This window comes from Oryctolagus cuniculus, chromosome 3, assembly GCF_964237555.1.
Source record: "Oryctolagus cuniculus chromosome 3, mOryCun1.1, whole genome shotgun sequence".
NCBI lineage: Eukaryota > Metazoa > Chordata > Mammalia > Lagomorpha > Leporidae > Oryctolagus > Oryctolagus cuniculus.
In genome coordinates this window covers 43480113-43503660 of record NC_091434.1, presented here as the reverse complement: position 1 = coordinate 43503660, position 23548 = coordinate 43480113, and the positions used below count along the sequence as shown (strand labels likewise).

General features: G+C 40.4%; 1 protein-coding gene and 1 long non-coding RNA gene across 2 annotated transcripts in view; both read right to left on the bottom strand.

The window, feature by feature from the left end:
• The window catches only part of LOC138848955 (uncharacterized), a 156258-nt gene that overhangs the window by 99998 nt on the left and 32712 nt on the right, over positions 1 to 23548 (bottom strand). The window lies entirely within an intron of this gene.
• Positions 1 to 23548, bottom strand: part of GTF3C3 (general transcription factor IIIC subunit 3) — a 51188-nt gene that overhangs the window by 20967 nt on the left and 6673 nt on the right. The window contains exons 3-10 of the mRNA XM_002712362.5: positions 23284 to 23480; positions 22496 to 22619; positions 20073 to 20264; positions 19444 to 19609; positions 16045 to 16192; positions 15462 to 15534; positions 12573 to 12676; positions 10079 to 10250 (exon numbers count right to left, since the gene is read on the bottom strand). Of these exons, the coding sequence (XP_002712408.2) occupies positions 10079 to 10250; positions 12573 to 12676; positions 15462 to 15534; positions 16045 to 16192; positions 19444 to 19609; positions 20073 to 20264; positions 22496 to 22619; positions 23284 to 23480 (1176 nt within the window). The remainder of the gene's footprint in view (positions 1 to 10078; positions 10251 to 12572; positions 12677 to 15461; positions 15535 to 16044; positions 16193 to 19443; positions 19610 to 20072; positions 20265 to 22495; positions 22620 to 23283; positions 23481 to 23548) is intronic.

Sequence of the window (23548 nt, the reverse complement as noted above, 5' to 3'; positions counted from 1 at the left end):
GCGGCCGGCACGCTGCGGCCGGTGCACCGCGCCTATCTGAAAGCAGGAGCCAGGTGCTTCTCCTGGTCTCCCATGGGGTGCAGGGCCCAAGCACTTGGGCCATCCTCCACTGCACTCCCTGGCCACAGCAGAGAGCTGGCCTGGAAGAGGGGCAACCGGGACAGAATCTGCCGCCCCGACCGGGACTAGAACCTGGTGTGCTGGCGCCGCAAGGCGGAGGATTAGCCTATTGAGCCGTGGTGCCGGCCAACCATGAGGTTTTATTTTCCACTCATCTCTAGCTACACAAGCTCAAAATGGAAACATTTATCAGAATCATCATTATAATTAAAAAATCTGTACAGTATCTACTGGGGTGGGTTTTAGCCTAGTGGTTGGGACACTGGTTACAATGCCAGCATCCCACATCAGAGTTCCTGGGTACAATACCTGGCCCTAGCTCCTGACTCCAGTCTGCTAATGCGGACTCTGGGAGGGCAATTGTGACACCTCAAGTAACTGGGTCCTAGGCCTGGATTGGGTTCCCTGCTCCTGGCTTCCCTTGCAAGCATTTAGGAGTGAGCCATTAGATGGCAAGCTCACTTTGTTTATCTGCTTCTCAAATAAATAATAAAAAATATTTACTATTAGTAACAGTCTAAATATCACAGCCTTAGAAAGGCAATTAAAAACTCTGCTCACGGCGCAGCCAAGATGGCGGAATAGTGAGGACGCGCACTGATAGTCCGGGAAAAGATAGGTTGATAAAAGAGGAATTACGGTAATTACAGGGAAATGCTCGGGGGAAAAAAAAAATGCAGAGGAAACTCTTCCGGATCTAGTAGAGGTGTCTGTGGGGAGAGCAAGGACACCCACGGCTCCAAGTCTACACATCTGCGCTGGAAGGGGAGGTGAGCTCAGTAACCCGAGACATTGGCGGGGGAAACGGCAGACAGAGCCTAGAGGGAACTAGGCTTGAAGCCCCACTGGGGAAAGTTCACCAGACTAATTACAGGAGAGAAGAAGAAGAAAAAAAAGCGGGGGGGGGGGGGACAGTACGGACGAGTTTCTCTCTCTGCCCACCTTGCAAAGACGAGGAAGAGACAAAGAGCAGGCGCCATTCTGGATATACATAAAAGGTGCACATCCTCAGGGCTCTGCACGACTTCAGGACTGTGTGCGACCTCAGAGCTGTGCACGACCTCAGGGCTGTGCGCGACCTCAGGGCTGTGCGCTAACTCAGTCAAACAGAAAAACCTGACTCTGGGGGGCGGGGCGGGGGGGGGGGGTGAAATACCAGGAGGTTAGGATTTAGTGAAAGGGTAGAGCTAATGAACTGAGGTGGGGATAAAAGAGACGGTGGGTGAGAGAACTCACGGAGGTCACGTGAGTACTCTCCAGAGACGCTACAATTCGGTAACCTTGGCAACCCAGTGGGAGACTGCAGGAGAAATTGAGCCCACACTGAGGGCAAAACAGATTCTTTGTGTAGTCCATGGGAAAAAGCAGACGAATGATATACACACAGAAGCCAGAGATTGGAAACTAACTACCATCAATTCTGCTCAGCTGTGCGGTATTACTTCCCTCCTGAAAAAAAAAATAATGAATAAATAAATAAATAAATAGAGAGATCTACCACACCTAACCTGAGTGTGTCACCTTTGGCACACCCTTAACCCTGAAAAACTAAGCAGAGCTCTCTGGCCACACCCATCTCAAGCCTCCAAGGCTCCTCCAAGCAGCAGACAGTCCACTTAACACAGTCATAGTATAAAGAGCGAAAAAAAAAAAAAAAAAAAACCCACACCAACATAAGGGAAGAAGAATTCACAGAATTCCTCCAAAATGCCAAGCAACAAACACAGAAACCGAGGTAACAAGATCAACGAACACATTATGACACCCCCAAATGAACAAAACACCCCAAGCCAAGATTATGAAGATGATGAGATAGAAGAAATGCAAGATACAGATTTCAAAAAATTTATAAGAACATTTAGAAGTTTTCAAAACAAAATTCTTGAACTACAGAAATCCTTATTGGACAGGATAGAAAATCTCTCTCGTGAAAATGAAATCTTAAGGAGGAACCAAAATGAAACGCATATACTAGTAGAACAGGAAAGTGTGACAGTGAAGAGAAATCAAAATGAAATGAAGAACTCAATAGATCAAATGACAAACACATTAGAGAGTCTTAAAAACAGAGTCAGTGAGACAGAAGAGAGAATATCGGTCTTAGACGACAGAGCACAGGAAAGCATACAGTCAAACCAAAGAAAAGAAAAGGAAATTAGAAATCTAAAAAATATTGTTGGGAATCTACAGGATACTATTAAAAAAAACAACATTCGGGTTCTAGGAGTTCCTGAAGGCATGGAGAGAGAAAGGATTAGAAGGCCTTTTTAGTGAGATTCTAGCAGAGAACTTTCTGGGTTTGGAGGACAGAGACATCCTAGTACAGGAAACTCATAGAACCCCTAGTAAACACGACCAAAAGAGATCCTCACCACGACACGTTGTAATTAAACTCACCACAGTGAAACATAAAGAAAAGATCCTAAAATGTGCAAGAGAGAAACATCAGATTACTCTCAGAGGATCTCCAATTAGACTCACAGCAGACTTCTCATCAGAAACACTACAAGCTAGGAGGGAATGGCGAGACATAGCACAGGTGCTAAGAGAGAAAAACTGCCAGTCCAGAATATTATATCCTGCAAAGCTCTCATTTGTGAATGAAGATGAAATAAAGACCTTTCATAGCAAACAGAAATTGAAAGAATTTGTCGCCACTCGTCCGGCCCTGCAAAAGATGCTTAAAGATGTGTTACACTCAGAAACACAGAAACACGGCCATCAATATGAAAGAAGGTAAAGGAAGAAAACCGACCAGTAAAAGATCCTGGGAAGCTCAAAGCATATACTAGAAAATATCTTTGGGAAAATGGCAGGGCAAAGTCACTACTTATCAATAAGTCACATTGAACCTTAATGGACTTAACTCAACAGTTAAAAGGCACAGACTGGCTGAATGGATTAAGGAACAAAACCCATTTATTTGCTGCCTACAAGAAACACATCTTTCCAACATAGAGGCATGCAGACTGAAAGTGAAAGGTTGGAAAAAGATATTCCATGACAACAGAAACCAAAAAAAGCAGGTGTAGCCATATTAATATCAGACAGCATGAACTGTAACACAAAAACTGTTAAGAGAGATAAAGAGGGACACTATATAATGATTAAGGGTTCAATTCACCAGGAAGATGTAACTATTATAAATGTATATGCACCTAATTACAGGGCACCGGTTTACTTAAAAGATATGTTAAGGGACTTAAAGGGAGACTTGGATTCCAATACAATAGTACTGGGGGACTTCAATACTCCACTCTCAGCAATAGACAGATCAACCAGACAGATCAACAAGGAAACAGCAGATTTAATTGACACTATTGCCCAAATGAATCTAACAGATATCTACAGAACTTTCAATCCTACATCTAAAGATTTTACATTCTTCTCAGCAGTGCATGGAACCTTCTCTAGGATTGACCACATACTAGGCCATAAAGCAAGTCTCAGCAAATTCAAAAGAATTAGAATCATACCATGCAGCTTCTCAGACCATAAAGGAATGAAGGTGGAAATTAGCAACCCAGGAATCCACAGAGCATATGCAAACACATGGAGATTGAACAACATGCTCCTGAATAAACAATGGGTCATAGAAGAAATCAAAAGAGAAATCAAAAACTTTCTGGAAGTAAATGAGGATAACAACAAAACATATCAAAACCTATGGGATACGGAAAAAGCAATGTTGAGAGGAAAGTTTATAGGAATAGGTGCCTAAATCAAGAAACTGGAAAGGCACCAAATAGATAAGCGTTCAGTGCATCTCAAGGATCTAGAAAAACTGCAGCAAACCAGACCCAAATCTAGTAGAAGAGAAATAATTAAAGTCAGAGAAGAAATCAACAGGATTGAATCCAAAAAAAATTACAAAAAAATCAGCAAAGTGAAGAGCTGTTTTTTTGAAAAAATAAACAAAATTGACACCCCATTGGCCCAACTAACTAAAAAAAAGAAGAGAAAAGACCCAAATCAATAAAATCAGAGATGAAAAAGGAAATGTAACAACAGACACCACAGAAATAAAAAGAATCATCAGAAATTACTACAAGGACTTGTATGTCAGCAAACAGGGAAACCTATCAGAAATGGATAGATTCCTGGACACATGCAACCTACCTAAATGGAACCAGGAAGACATCGAAAACCTGAACAGACCCATAACTGAGACAGAAATTGAAACAGTAATTAAGGCCCTCCCAACAAAGAAAAGCCCAGGACCAGATGGATTCAGTGCTGAATTCTACCAGACATTTAAAGAACTAACTCCATTTCTTCTGAAACTATTCAGAACAATTGAAAAAGATGGAATCCTCCCAAATTCTTTCTATGAAGCCAGCATCACCTTAATCCCTAAGCCAGAGAAAGATGCAGCATTGAAAGAGAATTACAGACCAATATCCCTGATGAACATAGACACAAAAATCCTCAATAAAATTCTTGCAAACAGAATACAACACATCAGAAAAATCATCCACCCAGACCAGGTTCAATGTTCACAAATCAATCAATGTGATACACGACATTAACAAACTGAAGAAGAAAAACCATGTGATTATCTCAATTGATGCAGAGAAAGCATTCAATAAAATTCAACACCCTTTCATGATGAAAACTCTAAGCAAACTGGGCATAGAAGGAACATTCCTCAATATAATCAAAGCAATTTATGAAAAACCCACGGCCAGCATCATATTGAATGGGGAAAAGTTGGAAGCATTTCCACTGAGATATGGCACCAGACAGGGATGCCCACTCTCACAACTGCTATTCAATATAGTTCTGGAAGTTTTAGCCAGAGCCATCAGGCAAGAAAAAGAAATTAAAAGAATACAAATTGGGAAGGAAGAAGTCAAACTATCCCTCTTTGCAGATGATATGATTATTTATTTAGAGGATCCAAAGAACTCCACTAAGAAACTATTGGGGCCAGCGCCGCGGCTCACTAGGCTAATCTTCCGCCTTGCGGCGCCGGCACACCGGGTTCTAGTCCCGGTCGGGGCGCCAGATTCTGTCCCGGTTGCCCCTCTTCCAGGCCAGCTCTCTGCTGTGGCCAGGGAGTGCAGTGGAGGATGGCCCAAGTCCTTGGGCCCTGCACCCCATGGGAGACAAATATAAGTACACTGGCCCCTGCCATCGGATCAGCGCGGTGCACCGGCTGCAGCGCGCCAGCCATGGCTGCCATTGGAGGGTGAACCAACGGCAAAAGGAAGACTTTTCTCCCTGTCTCTGTCAACTCTGCCTCTCAAAAAATTAAAAAAAAAAAAAAAAAGAAAGAAAGAAAGAAACTATTGGAACTCATAGAAGAGTTTGGAAAAGTAGCAGGATATAAAATCAATGCACAAAAATCAACAGCCTTTCTATACACAGGCAATGCCACGGTTGAGAAAGAACTGCTAAGATCAATCCCATTCACAATAGCTATAAAAACAATCAAATACCTTGGAATAAACTTAAGCAAGGACGTTAAAGATCTCTACAATGAGAATTACAAAATGTTAAAGAAAGAAATAGAAGAGGATACCAAAAATGGAAAAATCTTCCATGCTCATGGATTGGAAGAATCAATATCATCAAAATGTCCATTCCCCCAAAAGCAATTTATAGATTCAATGCAATGCCAATCAAGATACCAAAGACATTCTTCTCAGATCTAGAAAAAATGATGCTGAAATTCATATGGAGACGCAGGAGACCTCGAATAGCTAAAGCAATTTTGTACAAAGCCGGAGGCATCACAATACCAGATTTCAGGACATACTACAGGGCAGTGGTAATTAAAAGAGCATGGTACTGGTACAGAAACAGATGGATAGACCAATGGAACAGAATAGAAACACCAGAAATCAACCCAAACATCTACAGCCAACTTCTATTGGAACAAGGATCTGAAACCATTTCCTGGAGCAAGGAACAGTCTATTCAATAAATGGTGTTGCGAAAACTGGATTTCCACATGCAGAAGCATGAAGCAAGACCCCTACCTTTCACCTTACACAAAAATCCACTCAACATGGATTAAAGACCTAAATCTATGGCCCAACACCATCAAATTATTAGAGAACACTGGAGAAACCCTGCAAGATATTGGCACCGGCAAAGATTTCCTGGAAAAGACCCTGGAGGCGCAGGTAGTCAAAGCCAAAATTAACTATTGGGATTACATCAAATTGAGAAGTTTCTGTACTGCAAAAGAAACAGTCAGGAGAGTGAAGAGACAACCGACAGAATGGGAAAAAATATTTGCAAACTATGCTACAGATAAAGGATTAATAACCAGAATCTACAAAGAGATCAGGAAACTCCACAACAACAAAACAAACAATCCACTTAAGAGATGGGCCAAGGACCTCAATAGACATTTTTCAAAAGAGGAAATCCAAATGGCCAACAGACACATGAAAAAATGTTCCAGATCACTAGCAATCTGGGAAAGGCAAATCAAAACCACAATGAGGTTTCACCTCACCCCGGTGAGAATGGCTCACATTCAGAAATCTACCAACAACAGATGCTGGTGAGGATGTGGGGAAAAAGGGACACTAACCCACTGTTGGTGGGAATGCAAACTGGTCAAGCCACTATGGAAGTCAGTCTGGAGATTCCTCAGAAACCTGAATATAACCCTACCGTTCAACCCAGCCATCCCACTCCTTGGAATTTACCCAAAGGAAATTACTGGCCAACAAAAAAGCAGTCTGCACCTTAATGTTTATGGCAGCTCAATTCACAATAGCTAAGACCTGGAATCAACCTAAATGCCCATCAACAGTAGACTGGATAACGAAATTATGCGATGTGCACTCTACAGAATACTATACAGCAGTCAAAAACAATGAAACCCGGTCATTTGCAACAAAATGGAGGAATCTGGAAAACATCATGCTGAGTGAAATAAGCCAGTCCCAAAGGGACAAATATCATATGTTCTCCCTGATCAGTGACAACTAACCGAGCACCAAAAAGCAAACCTGTTAAAGTGAAATGGGTGCTATGAGAAACAGTGACTTGGTCAGCCCTTGCCCTGACTGTTGATGAACAACTTAATACGTTATCCCTCTTAGTATTTTTGTCTGTTCTACTTAATACTGTTGGTTGAATTCTGTAATTAATACACAGTTATTCTTAAGTGTTGAAACTAAACTGAAAAGTGAGCCCTGTTAAATGTAAGAGTGGGAATAAGAGAGGGAAGGGATGTACAATTTGGGACATGCTCAAGCTGACTTGCCCCAAACGGTAGAGTTAGAAACACACCAGGGGATTCCAATTCAATCCCATCAAGGTGGCATGTACCAATGCCATCTCACTAGTCCAAGTGATCAATTTCAGTTCACAATTGATCACACTGATAGGACTAAGAATCAAAGGGATCACATAAACAAGACTATTGTCTGAAAATACTAACCGATAGAACAAAAAAGGGAGAGAATGATCCAAGATGGGAAGCGGGAAACACAGCAGACTCATAGAATGACGGATGTCCTAAACAGTACCCTGGCCTCAGAAGCAGCCCTTAAGGCATTCAGATCCAGCTGAAAAGCCCATGAGAGTATTTCAGGCATGGAAAGCCAAGACACTCTGGAAAAAAAAAAAACCTAAATGAAAGATCTCTGCGAGTGAGATCCCAGTGGAAAGAACGGGCCATCAAAGAAGGAGGTACGTTTCTCTGAAGGGAGGAGAGAACTTCCACTTTGACTACGACCTTGTCTAAATAGGATCAGAGTCAGTGAACTCAAAAGGCTTCCATAGCCTTGGCAACTCCTAACTGGAGCCTACGGAGATTACTGATGCCATAAACAAGAGTGTCAAATTGTTAAGTCAACAACAGGAGTCACTGTGCACTTACTCCTCATGTAGGATCTCTGTCCTTAATGTGCTGTACATTGTGATTTAATGCTATAACTAGTACTCAAACAGTATTTTTCACTTTGTGTTTCTATGTGGGTGCGAACTGTTGAAATCTTTACTTAATATATGCTAAACTGACCTTCTGTATATAAAGAGAAATGAAAATGAATCTTGATGTGAATGGAAGGGGAGAGGGAGCGGGAAAGGGGAGGGTTGCAGGTGGGAGGGAAGTTTTTTTTGGGGGGGGAAACCACTGTAATCCATAAGCTGTACTTTGGAAATTTATATACATTAAATAAAAGTTAAAAAAAAAAAAAACTGCTCACTTCTTTAAAATTTGAATTCCACAAATATAACATTTAATATTACATTTGTATTTGTCACTCATCTAAACAAGTACTCTTGCCAGCGCCGCGGCTCACTAGGCTAATCCTCCGCCTTGCGGCGCCAGCACACTGGGTTCTAGTCCCGGTCAGGGCGCCAGATTCTGTCCCAGTTGCCCCTCTTCCAGACCAGCTCTCTGCTGTGGCCAGGGAGTGCAGTGGAGGATGGCCCAAGTGCTTGGGCCCTGCACCCCATGGGAGACCAGGAGAAGCACCTGGCTCCTGCCATTGGATCAGCGCGGTGCACAGGCCGCAGTGCGCCGGCCGCAGTGCGCTGGCCACAGCGGCCATTGGAGGGTGAACCAACGGCAAAGGAAGACCTTTTCTCTGTCTCTCTCACTGTCCACTCTGCCTGTCAAAAAAATAAAAAAATTTTCAAAAAATAAAAAAAGTGCTCTCTCCTTCTTTTCAGTGAAGTAAAAAAATTACCATACTGAAATGTGAACCATTTCTTCTTTAGTTATAGAGAACATTCTGCCTTCTTATAATATTTAGAATGACTAGAACTTTGTGCCATCAGATAGTATTTTTAAGGATTTATTTACTTAATTGAAAATCAGAGTAACAGAGAGGAGAGGCAAAAGAGAACGAGAGAGAGAAGTCTTCCATCCACTGGTTCACTCCCCAAATGGCCGCAACGGCCAGAGCTGTGCTGATCTGAAGCCAGTAGCTTCTTCTGGGTCTCTTAATAGGGCTGCAGGTGCCCAAGGACTTGGGCCATCTTCTACTGCTTTCCCATGCCATAGCAGAAAGCTGGATTGGAAATGGAGCAGCCAGGACTCAAACCAGCACCCATACGGGATGCTGGCACTACAAGTGGTGGCTTTACCCACCATATCACAGTGCTGGCCCCCATCATATAATATTTTATACCAAGCCAATTCAAATTTTAATTTTAGTGCATCTTTTATGTTGAGTCAATAGGAAATATTATTAACTGCTTTCTTAAGTTTCTGCTAGATAAATTTTTTTAAAAAATTGATTTACTTATTTTAAGGCAGAGTTACAGAGAGGGAGAAAGAGAGAGATCAATCTTCCATCCACTGGTTCACTCCCCAGAGGGCCATGTCAGCCAGTGCTGGGTGAGACCGATGCCAGAAGCCAGGGGCTTCTTCAGGCTCTCCCACATGGGTGGCAGGAGCTCAAATACTTGGGCCATCTTCTGCTGCTTTTCCCAGGCCATTATCAGGGAGCTGGACTGGAAGTGGAACAGCTGGGACACAAACTGATGGCCATATGGGATGCAAGCAGTAGCTTTATCCACTATGCCACAACGCCAGCCCAAGTTGTGTTTCCTAAGGTATTTTTCCACTATAAATGATTTATTCCAGATTATTGTAGACTTAAGCACACTGAACTAACATGATTAAAGTCGATCTTGAGCATTTATATATGTTAAATATTTTCTCAAAACATTAAATATAAACTTAAAAATTCTTCAAAAGATTTTACCCCAGGTCTGACAATGCATTACTGGAAACTAGAGCCTACTTCATTTAGAACATTATATGAATTATTCTTCCCAAGCATTAATGAGGGGGAAAAATCACTTAGAAGCATAGTAAAATAATTAAAATAAATAATTCAAAACATAACTGACTTAAAACAAAAAACTGTACTGCAACTAGAATTACTTTCACTAAGATATTAATATAATAATTATTATCATCTTAGAAAAATAAGTTCATATCTACTTACTTGGTTAAGTACAAGAAAAAAAGTATTACCTGCATGCCGAAGCCAAACTACTGCAAGGTTGTATCTTTCGGAGCAAACTAGTGCACTGAGGAGGGGAAGTGCAGAACTGTATTCACCAACATCCAGAAAGGCTTCAGCAACGTCTAAATAGAGGTCTCCCATATCCTCAGGATTCTGTTCCACCAGTGTTGTCAAGAGAGGCTAAACCCCAAATAAAAGCCTAAAGTCAAACATCATCACCAATGTGCACAGCTATAGATACCGTTTTTTAAACTTAACAGTTATATGAAACAAGTCAAAAAGCAAGGCTTAATGAAAACAGCTTTAGATGAGTATTTTTCTAGTTGTCTACCTCTTTTTTAAAAAGTCATATTCTATCATGAACATAGTCAACACATTTTGTGTTAAAAGGCAAACACTGCAGGAACTAAGACAATGCTACTCTGTTATACTCTTCCTCCAACAAGCCAAACATAATTGTACCTCTGTTTGCAGATGTTTTTGGAAAGCTATTCTCTGAAATCTCCATGGTTTAATTCCCACTTTTTTTTCCATCATAACTATTTTTATTACATTACAATAATTAGGAGTACAGTTTGTGACAAAAAATATTACAAATTTCATAACACTTCACAGCACATATTCTTATAAATATTTATAGGAATAAAGAAATGTAAGTATTTATTTCCTTTAAATATTTATAGGAATAAAGTTAATTTTAAGGGGCTGGTGCTGTGGCGTAGCATCATATGGCCGTTGGTTCAAGTCCCGGCTGCTCCACTTCCAATCCAGCTCTTTGTTATGGCTTGGGAAAGAAGAAGATGGCCCAAGTCCTTGGGACCCTGCAACCACATGGGAGGCCTGGAGAAAGCTCCTGGCTCCTGGCTTCCGATGGGAGCAGCTCCGGCCATTGCCGCCATTTGGGGAGTGAACCAGCAGATGGAAGACCTCTCTCTCTCTGCCTCTCCTCTCTCTATGTAACTCTTTCAGATAAATAAATAAATCTTTAAAAAAAGTTAATTTTAATTAAGAGTGGTTACTTTAAAACTTAATATTTTATATGACCAACATTCCTAGGTCAGCATAACCAAAGGATAGAAAACAACTGGATCACACACTGCATATGTCCCACAAAAAAAGCACAATGTACAAAATGTGCATGTTTCAGTTTTCACTATACAAAAACAGCTAAAATACATTCCAGATAAACATGTTACATGAAGAAGTAGTACTAGTAAGAAACTGACACTCAAAGGAAAAATGCAGAAGTATTTTCAATATGAAAGCACAAGAGGCCGGCGCAGCGGCTCAATAGGCTAATCCTCCACCTAGAGGCGCCGGGTTCTAGTCCCGGTCGGAGCGCCGGATTCTGTCCCGGTTGCCCCTCTTCCAGGCCAGCTTTCTGCTGTGGCCAGGGAGTGCAGTGGAGAATGGCCCAAGTGCTTGGGCCCTGCACCCCATGGGAGACCAGGAGAAGCACCTGGCTCCTGCCTTCGGATCAGCGTGGTGCGCCGGCTGCAGTGCACCAGCTGTGGCGGCCATTGGAGGGTGAACCAACGGCAAAAGGAAGACCTTTCTCTCTGTCTCTCACTCTCACTATCCACTCCGTCTGTCAAAAGAAAAGAAAAGAGAAGAGAAGAGAAGAGAAGAGAAGAGAAGAGAAGAGAAGAGAAGAGAAGAGAAGAGAAGAGAAGAGAAGAGAAGAGAAGAGAAGAGAAGAGAAGAGAAGAGAAGAGAAGAGAAGAGAAGAGAAGAGAAGAGAAGAGAAGAAGAAAACACAAGACAGTGGAACTGGAAACTTGGATAAACATCACATAACTCACTGAGCGCTGATGGATGTTTCTGCAGGTAATAACTTTTGTCTTTTCTAAGTCTATCTAAATTACCTATCATCATCCCAAACAGGCACCTCAAACTAGTAAACTAAAACACAAATCTTCATCTAGTTATGACTATACCTCAAAAACTAATGTGAATTAAGTCATTATTCAAATATCATCCTTTCTGGGAGGCCTTTTCTGATTTCCCTGTTGAAAACTGCAACCTTTCTTGCTTGGAGCAGTTTATCCACTGATCAATATCCTATGTATTTTATGTATTTATTTTATTATCTGTTTAATTCCATTAGCACCAAAGATCCATGCAACTAGGGATTTGTATTTTTACTCAATACCTTTTCCTAAGGTCAATGGAGCAGATACCTGATATATTTTCCATTCAATAAAATACTGACCCCAAAGCAGATATAAGAGAACAGCTATGAATTATTACCAATTGTCTGACAGCCCAATTTCACACTCTGATTCTAGATTGTTTTCGTTTTAAGAGAAAAATTATTACAAGCCCAATTCCAAAATCACTAGACTTTTTGAGACATTCATACAAAAATAATTCAATGCTTACTGTGAACTTCCAGGTTATTAAGAAATGTGAAAAGCTAGGGTCAAGTAATTTCTGTCATCTAAAGAAAATAGACTGGGTTTGATATGAAGTATCCCAAGTACAGACCTTAATGCTACTTACATTAAGTGGTTCAAGGATATTGAGATGTACAAGGCAGACCATCAACTTCACTGTGATATCTATTGGCACGCCATCAGGGATAGTGTAGATAATATTCTCACCAGCTGCAGAATAAACAAGAATCAGTTCCTATATGCAAGCACAAAACGTGGAACAGATGACATACACTGTGTCCCCTACATAAGATATCAATTACTTCATACAAGGCAAATGATTTTATGGCCAACTCTATTACTGGCTCTCAAACCCCCTTCAGTCTTCCTTCAGATGCAATATGTTTTGTGTTTTGCTAATACCTTAGGTACTTACAAAAACATACAAAAATCCTCAACCTGCTATCAAATCTACAGAGAACTAGCAAGACAAAAATGACCAGGATGTATAAATTCTGTTTTTCTTCTTGAATTCAAAAACCTCCTTTAAGTCCTTACAACAAGATGCTAAGAAAAGGATAATATTGTTTATTTCCAAAATCTTCATTATAGCAAAACCATTTATAACATTCTGGAAATTGGCCGGTGCCGCGGCTCACTAGGCTAATCCTCCGCCTTGCGGCGCCGGCACACCGGGTTCTAGTCCCGGTCAGGGCACCGGATTCTGTCCTGGCTGCCCCTCTTCCAGGCCAGCTCTCTGCTGTGGCCAGGGAGTGCAGTGGAGGATGGCCCAGGTACTTGGGCCCTGCACCCGCATGGGAGACCAGGATAAGTACCTGGCTCCTGCCATCGGATCAGCGTGGTGCGCTGGCCGCAGCGCACCGGCCGCAGTGGCCATTGGAGGGTGAACCAACGGCAAAGGAAGACCTTTCTCTCTGTCTCTCTCACTTTCCACTCTGCCTGTCAAAATAAAATAAAATAAAATAAAAATAACATTTTGGAAATTGGTTAAAGGAATTTCATACACATTTAAAATATCTTGTATTTTTTTTAAACCCAGTAAATTTCAAAAAAAAAAAATTTACATGTCTCTATTTCAGAAAAACTAAGTATAGGACAGCAGAGGTGTATCTTAAATGGTAAAGTAAAATTTAAAACTACTTGGGGCAAGAGTTGTGGCATAAGCAGGTAAAGCTGCTGACTGCAGTGCGGGATCCTACATCGGTGCCGGTTCGAGTCCCAGCTGCTCCACTTCCAATCCAGCTCCAAGGTAATGTGCCTGAGAAAGCAGTGGGAAAATGGTCCAAGTCCTTGGGACCCTGCACTCACACAGCAGATATGGAAGAAGCTCCTGGCTCCTGGGTCCTGGCTCTGGCCCAGCCCTGACTGTTGCAGCCATTTTGGGAGTGAACCAGTGGATGGAGGATCATGCTTACTCTTTCTTTCTGTCTCCTTCATCCCTCCCCCAAACCCTGTCTCTCCCTCTCTCCATAACAGTACCTTCCAATTAAATAATTTTTTTAAAAAAAATTTAATTATTTTTAAAATTAAACAACTTCATCTGTGTTAGAGAATTTGTCAAATTGTAGTACTGCTTAAAATCACCCATAGGACAAATTTAATTTAATTAAGAGAATGTTTTTAAAGATTGAGTTCCAACACAGTAACTGTTACTAGAAATTTTAGATTAACTATTCTGCTTTATGAGAAAGCAGAATTTTTTAAAATTTACTCACACTACTTCATAATAAGCTCCATGAAGCACCACGTCTGTCTGACAAAGCCAAATCCATAGCACATTTTTCTGTATATTGTAACCATGGCCACCTCTCTCAATACAGGCTCAACACAACGCACTCATTTCAATGACTTTACTAAAATGGGATTCTACCTATATTTTATATGGGTTCTAAACTCTAAACTCTTATCATTTTGGTTTTCTTTCTAGAAATACCATTTGTGTCCCCCCCAAATTCCTATGTTGAAACCTAATCCCCAAGGTGATGGTACTAAGAGGGGCGTTTGGGAGATGATCAGGTCACAAGGGCAGATTGCTCATGAATGGGATTCGTGCCCTAATAAAAGAGGCCTGAAGAAGCTGTAAGACAGCAGCAAGAAGGTGCCACCTATGAGAAAAGGGCCCTCCTCAGACACCAAGTCTGCTGCTGTCTTGATCTGGAAGTTCCCTACCTGAAGATCTGTCAGCAGTAAATGTCTGCTTCTGAACTACCCAATCTAAGGTATTTTATAGCAGCCCAAAAAAACTAAGAAAGGTAGTGTTGATAAAATATGTTTAACTTTCATCAAGGAAGATATGTTATAGTGCAAGAAATACTCTAAATCTCAGCATAACCATTAAAGATACATAGCAAAGGGACTAGCACTGTGGCTTAGTGGGTAAAGCTGCCACCTGCAGTGCCAGCATCCCATATGGGTGTCAGTTCAAGTCCCAGCTGCTCCACTTCTGATACAGCCTCCTGCAAGTGTGCCTGAAAAATGCATTGGAAGATGGACTAGTGCTTGCACCCAAGTGGGAGACCCGCAAGAAGCTCCTGGTTCCTAGCTTCAGCCTGGCCCAGTCCCAGCTGTTACAGCCATTTGGGGAGTGAACTAGCAGATGCAAGACTTCTCTCTCTCCTCTGCCTCTGCCTCTCTGTAACCTTTCAAATAAATGTTTTTTAAAAAAGATACATAGTAAACTATATTAAACAAAAGGACTGATTATATCTATAATTAGAACTTGAACCTTCTATTTCCTTAATATTTCCTGAAACAAAGGACAATGAAAAAGAGCCTAAGTTAATGAGAAATACCATGGTTAAATGGGCATACTGAGAAATAAAGGACTCAAATTTTTAAAAGATTACTTGCAAACCAATATTCACAAGAAAAAGATACAAAATCTTGAGGGAAAAATGCTTCTTGGGAATACTTGTTATGAGAAAACTATCAACTCGAAATACCACATTGTGAGAAAAAGATTATATACTCTTTATGATGCAAAAGAAACTACAACCTGTATTCTCTTCCAAGGTGCCATCTTCTGCAATTTTCTTTTCCAGCATTATTCCAGAAAAATCTGTAATTACCTAAAAGAATGGCAGGCAGAGAGGAATAAAGAAATATAATAGTTATGTATATAAAACATTTTCATAATGCAAAAATTTATACACAGCTAATTCAAATAATCCTTACAACCTAAAAATGGGCTATAAAATGGACAGTAAGTCTTTTTATAATAAGGAACCCTATGACATATTAGCATTTTTATATCATATTTAATAATGCTAACTAAACATATATAATTCTTCTCTAGCAAAGCAACCTACTTTACCCAACAGCTTGAGAACTGAGTTACAGGAATTGGTCTTGACTTTTGGGTCAAGCTACCCTGAAGTACAGACATACTTGGGACCAGGGATAATGGTGATACTGATATCACATAGCTACATTTTATATTTGATATGGAATTACTACACAATCTAGAAATCTACTGTCCCTATGAACTTTAAGCATGGAACTAATAACCAAAATGAGGAATAGTTTTTAAGAATTTCTAGAACACATTCAAAACCTAACAGAAATACAAGAACTCCTACCTCTAAAGCTTTGTCATATTGCTTATTAGAAATATAAAGTTCAGCTGCTATGTTAACATCTTCCATAGAGACTAGGCCTTGGTGTTTTGAGAACGCTTCTTCAATTACATTAATAGCTGAAATAACATCATTGGCTTCATAGTAACTCCTAAAAAGGTAAATGATAAAATGAATGCTTACTTCCAATCATAAAATTCATTTCCTTGCTTAAGTCCTCTAACAGTTAACTATGATTTTCATGAAAATATACACATATTTAAAATTTTTACCTATTATTTTCACTTCATTTGTAGGGCAGAGACAGAGAGAAATCTTCTATTTGCTGGTTCACTCCCTAAGTATCTGCAACAGCCTGGGCTTTTCCAGGCTGAAGCCAAGAGCCTGGAACCCAATCTGGGTCTCCCAGATCGGGGGCAGGGACCCAAGTACTTGAACCATCATCTGCTGCCTCCCAAGGTATGTATTAGCAGGAAGCTGGATCAGAAGCCAAGTAGCAAAAACTCAAGCCAGGCTCTGGTTTTGTGGGAATCCCAAGTACCAACTTAACTGCTGTACCAAATGCCCATCTCAAATTTTTAAATTTGGGAGAATAATTTCTTCAAAATCATACTCAGAGCTCATCTAAAAAATATGCAGTATCCGTATAACAATGTCATACTTAAAAAAAAAAAAAAAACTAATTTTCTTTACTTGAAAGGCAGAGGCAGAGTGATAGAGTGAGATCCCTGGCAAAAGCCTGGCAAAAGCCAGGGATTGTCCAGGCTGAATCCAGGAGCCAGGAACTTTGTCCATGACTCCCATATGGGGGGCAGGGGTCCAAGCATTTGGGCCATCATTTGCTGCTTTCCCAGATACGTTAGCAGGGAGCTGAACTAGAAGTGGAGCAGCTGGGACCTGAACATCCCACATACTCCCAGGACAGCTACTTACTTACTGGTACCCATGTCATCTCCTCTGCTTTCCCTTTTATCAAGAATGAATAATCATTATACATGAGGCCAAACAGCTAGATCCTATTCCCCTAATCTACTTAAGGATATCACTCAAGAAATTGTCTCTTATCTCAAAAATCTTCAATATGTCCCTCAATTTTGGATTATCCCACTTAACATACAAATACAATTTTCCTCAACCTAAAGAATTCTCTTACCTCTTCAACCCATTCCTCTGTTCTTGAAAAATCCTCAAGTTGCCTATTCTCCCACCCTATCTCCAATGCCTCGCCCAACCCCTTTCTCCCTTAAACTAACCCAAACAACTTTTCCCCTCAATGCCCTGCCAAAACTTCTGATCCCCAGGGTGCTAAGTTTCACTGTCAATTCTCAGTCCTTGTTTCATGCTCAGTATCTCACTTGGATGACCACACCATGCCACCTCACTGAAGCACTTTCTTCAACAAAATATGAGAACATCATGTTCTCTTAGTTCACTCCTTTTATGCCTTTGAGTATCCCTACTGTTTCTTCCTCTTCTCCCGGACTTCTAAACACTGGAGTATCTCTCAGGATTCAGTCCTCAGAATTCTTCCCTTTTATTTTTTCTCTTCCCCTCACTCCCATCCCCCATGCATGTGCACACAAGTGTATCTCCCTCCTCATATCCAATACTGCAGAAAATCTTCAGAGCTCAGCCTTCAAATTACAGAATGTGACTATTCACCACCTCCTGCTGTCTCTAGCAACTTCAGTATTTTCCCTTCCAAGCATCATTACAATAATTTCCTAAATGGTCTCCCTGCCTCCTCCCTTAGCATCCCTCATTCTATTCTTAAAGCAGCAGCAAGAATTGACACATGTAAATATAAATCCTATCATGTCACTCTTGTACTCAAAACCCTCTGATTGCTTCCAAACTCAGAGTAAAAGCCAACACCACACCCTTCTAACAGCCAGATAATCTGATCTGTTCCTCTGATACCTCTATGCCTTACCTTTAAGCTTCCCTGATGCTTCTTGAAAATATCTCACACCTACCATTTCCTTTGCCTACTTCCCTAGTTATCTGTTGCCTTCAACAGACTGACCACAACACAAGGAATTAAGTCATTTTCTCATCACCCTATTTTAAAATAATATACTTTATACCTAAATTCCTATCCCTTTTCTCTGCTTTATCGTTCTTCCTATCACTTTGCAAAATCTGACACACTGTATAGATTTAGTTGTTTAATGCCTGTTTGCCCCAATGTAATATATACTACACAAGAGTATACACAAGAGCAGGGGACTTAAAATTTCTTCAATACCTTATATCCCAGCTCCTTATAAAGCACCTAGTGCATAAGATGTACTCAATAAATACTTCTGAAAGGGAAAGTGGCGGGGGGGGGGGGGGGCATTATCAATCAAAAGCTACAGTAACAGAATTCGATATAAAAAATACTTCTATGATAATGGCAAGGGTGGTCATTACCACTTTTACCCAACAAAAACATGTTAAACATAACACAATAGATACAAAACAAATTTACTGTCACAGACAACCTAACAGTTCATTAGTTAAAGGCTACTGGGCTAACTATTCACACATCCAGAAATTTAACTAAGAACACGGGACCTGGAAAGATCCTCAATGTTCATGTTATCATCAGGGATCTACTTGGGTTGCTCCACCTCAACAAATTTCATAAGAATGTTTCTAATATTCCTACATACTCTATCCTTAGGAAGGTAGAGGACAATTTTTCATAGCAAAGCATCAACCCAATAAAGGTCACAGAACTCTACAGTAAACCCTAATGTACCCACATCAAGACAGTTAGTCGTAAATGAAAATATTATATACTCTTAGAATTCAAAGTGTTCCACAATACATTACTTAGAAAATATGTTTCCTACTTTGTTTTGCCACACAGCATATCAGGGCAGTAAATACAGTAGAGCATACTTCACAATAAAGTACACAGCATGGTAACATAATGCCAACTGTAAGAGAAACTCTCTATTCTTATTCTGATACTAGCTCAAGAGAAAATGACTAGAGAAAACACCAGATCACAAGCATTTCATTGGCATATCTGAAGGTACTGTTCATCTACCAACACAACTGAGTTTTCAGTTGAATAATAAATAACAAAAATATTTTTTAAAAATATTACAGACATAACAAAATTTCAACTAAATTGCAGAAACCAAGGGACCTAACCATCCTTCCATACATGTCTTATTTTAAAGCTCTGAGCATTTGAAATGTAACTTTACATGCAAAATTTCCTAAACAATCACAGTTTACTTGGAAAGAGAAAAGTACTTGAGGGGAACCACCTATATTCAGGCACAACATAGAATAAAAAACGCAAATACATTATTGAACCTCAATGAAAACTACAGACTATTTAAAATGCATGCTTCTATTTACAAGACAATAAGATCATCTGTTTATACTTCACTCAAAACTTACTTCGCCATATCTCTAGCCAACTGCATAAAACGTTCTCCATCTGATGGAGACAAAAGATTTAAAATACGCCTATAACCATCCATGGCCATTTTATGATCACCCATCTGTTCATAAAGGCTTGATCGCTCCCACAGGTAACGGACATTAGTAGGTTCATATTTAAGAGCTGAAAAGAAAGCAGTATAAATTATATACTTATCACAATGTGACCCAACATGTCAGAAACTTTAATAAACACTTTAATTCTCCAATGGAACCAAGGGAGTTATTCTGGAATAAATCTATTTTCACAGGAACTCTCATATAGGTTTGATCTCAAACCAGACAGAAACAATCTCCAATTCAATCTTCCTTTCATTACTCTAGCTTGAAATTAACCCATAAAGAACAGCCTAGATCCAACACTGATCTCAGTGGAAAACTGAAGGTACTGTTCATCTACCAACACAACTGAGTTTATCAGTTGAAAAGCTATAGATAAAGAAAAAACAGACTTCAATTACTTACCTCAGGCATAACAGGATATAAGGTACAAATATATTTTGGCAAGCATCACGTCCAAAGTAGCAAATACAATTATCAAAAAATCTATTATGTAACATCTAATCAAATAAGGAAAAACATCTTACCTTTTGTATAGCAAAAGCTAGCCTGCTTAATATTGTCTTGTTCCAGAGACATTTCCGCCAATCTAACCCATTCTTCTGTGTCACTGGGATTTAAGTGTGCAGCAATCAACTCAAACTGCAGTGATTTTTCCATGTCTCCTTGGTCTTCATATATCATGGCAAGAGTAGAGAATGGCTCATAAGCCAGAGGAGCTATAATGAATTTAAAAATTAAGTTACATTTGCTGAGGGAAGCAATTTGAGCTGATGTCAATCACATGGTTCAAACTGTGGATTTTTTTTTTTTTTTTTTGACAGGTAGAGTTATAGACAGTGAGAGAGACAGAGAGAAAGGTCTTCCTTCCGTTGGTTCACTCCCCAAATGGCCACTACAGCTGGTGCTGCGCCAATCCGAAGCCAGGAGCCAGGTATTTCTTCCTGGTCTCCCATGCGGGTGCAGGGCCCTAAGCACTTGGGCCATCCTCCGCTGCCCTCCCGGGCCACAGCAGAGAGCTGGACTGGAAGAGAGGCAACCAGGACTAGAACCTGGCACCCATATAGGATGCTGGCACCGCAGGCGGAGGATTAACCAAGGGAGCCACAATGCCGGCCCCGAAAAACTCTACTTTCCACCACCTTTTCTTAAGAAAACCCCCCTTCACTATTGCTAAATATGGCTCGATAACTCCCAAATTTATCCCCCTCAGCATAAGCCACATCCGTGCACTGACTCTTCTGGATCTGGCTCCCACATCATAAAGTAGGGGATGAATGAAGAGAAAACACCTAAGCAGCACATCTACTCAGGATGGCACAGTGAATGGTTAACCTTACCTTTCTGCAACTGTTTCTAAAACAAAATGCGAAGATTACAAAGGATTATGGCAGTGATCACTAGCAAAAATAAACAATAAAACTGAAATAAGGAACAGGTAATATTGGAAAGCAGGAAACAAATGAAATACCCTTAAGGAAGATGGCTAATCTTAATTTCTGAAGGAATAATTTAAAAAAAGTGACCTCGGCTGGCACCGCGGCTCACTAGGCTAATCCTCCACCTAGTGGCGCCGGCACACCGGGTTCTAGTCCTGGTCGGGGCGCCGGATTCTGTCCCGGTTGCCCCTCTTCCAGGCCAGCTCCCTGCTGTGGCCAGGGAGTACAGTGGAGGATGGCCCAAGTGCTTGGGCCCTGCACCCCATGGGAGACCAGGAAAAGTACCTGGCTCCTGCCATCGGATCAGCATGGTGCGCTAGCCACAGCGCGCCAGCCGCGGCAGCCACTGGAGGGTGAACCAACGGCAAAGGAAGACCTTTCTCTCTGTCTCTCTCTCTCTCACTGTCCACTCTGCCTGTCAAAAAAAAAAAAAAAAAAATTGTTGTCTTCAACAGTGGTACAGTGGGTTAAGCTGCTATCTGTGGCACCAGCATCCCCTATAGATATATTTTTGAGTCCTGGCTGTTCCACTTCCAATGCAGCTCCCTGCAGATATGTCTGGGAAAGCAGCAAAAGACTGCCCAGGTACTTGGGTTCCTGGGCCACATGGAGGGCCACATGGGAGACCCGAATGGAATTCCAAGCTCCTGGCTTAGGTGTGGCCCAGCCCCATGGCAGGCATTTGGGGAGCAAACAAGTGGATGGAAGATCTTTCTAATTGCCTTTCAAATAAATAAGTCTTTTTAAAAAGTAAAAAGTATAAGGCCCCATTCTTTATAAAAAAAAAAAGTATCTTTTCCCCAAAAATAGGTTAAAATCATCTAGCACTGCCTGAGTTAGAAAAATGCAAAAAAAAAAGGAACATCTTTCAAGTGGTTTTAACATAATGTATCTACCATATTTTAAAAAGACTAACACTGCAAAAGTCTAAATCCCTTAACAAAGCACCTCTTAAAACTTCAATAAATATTAATATTTCACTGAATCACACCCTGTAATTTTTATTTTCTTGGTAATAACTCCTATTCAATGTAAAAACCAGCAAATTACCATTAACACAATCACCTCCAAGCCTCTGAATATATTTTCCAAAGAGTACAGTGAAGTATACCTACTATTCTTTTACAAGTCAGACTGTTGGGGCCAGTGCTATGGCATAGTGGGTTAAGCTGCCGACTACAGTACCAGCATCCCATATGGGCACTAGTTCAACTCTTGGCTGCTCCACTTCCAGATTCAAAACTCCCCATTAATGCACCTGCTAAAGCAAAAGATGGTCCAAGTGCTTGGGCCCCTGCACTCACATGGAGGACCCAGATGAAGCTCCTGGCTTCATCCTAGCCCAGCCCTGGCTGTTGTAGTCATTTGGAGTATACCAGTGGATGGAAGGTTTCTCTCTGCCTGTGCCTCTCCCTCTTTGTAACTCTGCCTTTCAAATAAATAAATCTTAAAAAAAAAAAAAAGTCAGACTATTACACTGCTGTTACCACTGAACTCGCCACAGAAAATACCTTGTCTTATGATTTCCATGCACATCAATACTGCCTCCTCACGTTCTCCCCTAGCAAAACGAATATTGGCTTCACCCATGAGACCTCTCAGAGCTCTGGGAAGTTTACTCCGAGGCCTTTTTTCCTGCGTAGAAGAAAACACATTTAGATTAAAACAGAATCTTAGATTTCAACTTCAGTCATATTAATAAATACAGAACATAAAGGACCTAAAAACTTCCTTTAAAACTTTTCAACATTCTACACACAGAACTAGGAACTACATGGCTATAATTCTGACTTTAACAATGAAATCGACATTATGGGAAAAGTCTAAACCTCAACCACAGGAAAGAACAGAATTCTATGATACTTCCCAAAGAGCAGAACCTCAGAAAGTTAAAAAACAAAAAGTCCTACAGTAAAAATTTCAAAGCATAGTAAAATATATAAAGAAAGCAAAAACCAAAGTGGCAGGAATTACTAAACTACTAATTAGAATAAATTATCCTATAAAATGATTAATATGCCAGGTGACTACAATATAATCTAATAAAGATCCTTCTTTCTTTTTATCCATTCAAAATGAATTTAGTTTAAAAAAATCAAGTTTTAGCATGCACTTTTTAATTAACAAAATTATAGTACATTTTGACAAATGCAATAAAGGTTACATAAAAATTCTCTAAAAGGAAACATGACAGAATTCCCTTTTTTATAGTTCAAATTGCTTCCCAGCTGCAATTTAAAGATCTTTTATCCATTTTCCTTCATCCTATTGATAAACATGAAAATAAGTTACAACTTACTTTCATCATTTTCTTGGTTTCACGATTGAGAACCATCTCCAATACAAAGACATCGCCTGCAGTGGGTTGCTCAGGTGTTTCCTCTTCCTCTTCCTCTTCTTCCTCCTCCTCTTCTTCCTCCTCATCATCTTCATTTTCTCCAAGCATGGAAGCAAAGACCTTGTGAACTGACTTACTCACTCCATCTGATGTTTCCCCTAAGAAAAAACACAAGCAGGGAAGGGGTGGTGGGAAACACTTTTTTTTTTAAGAGTATAAATTTCTA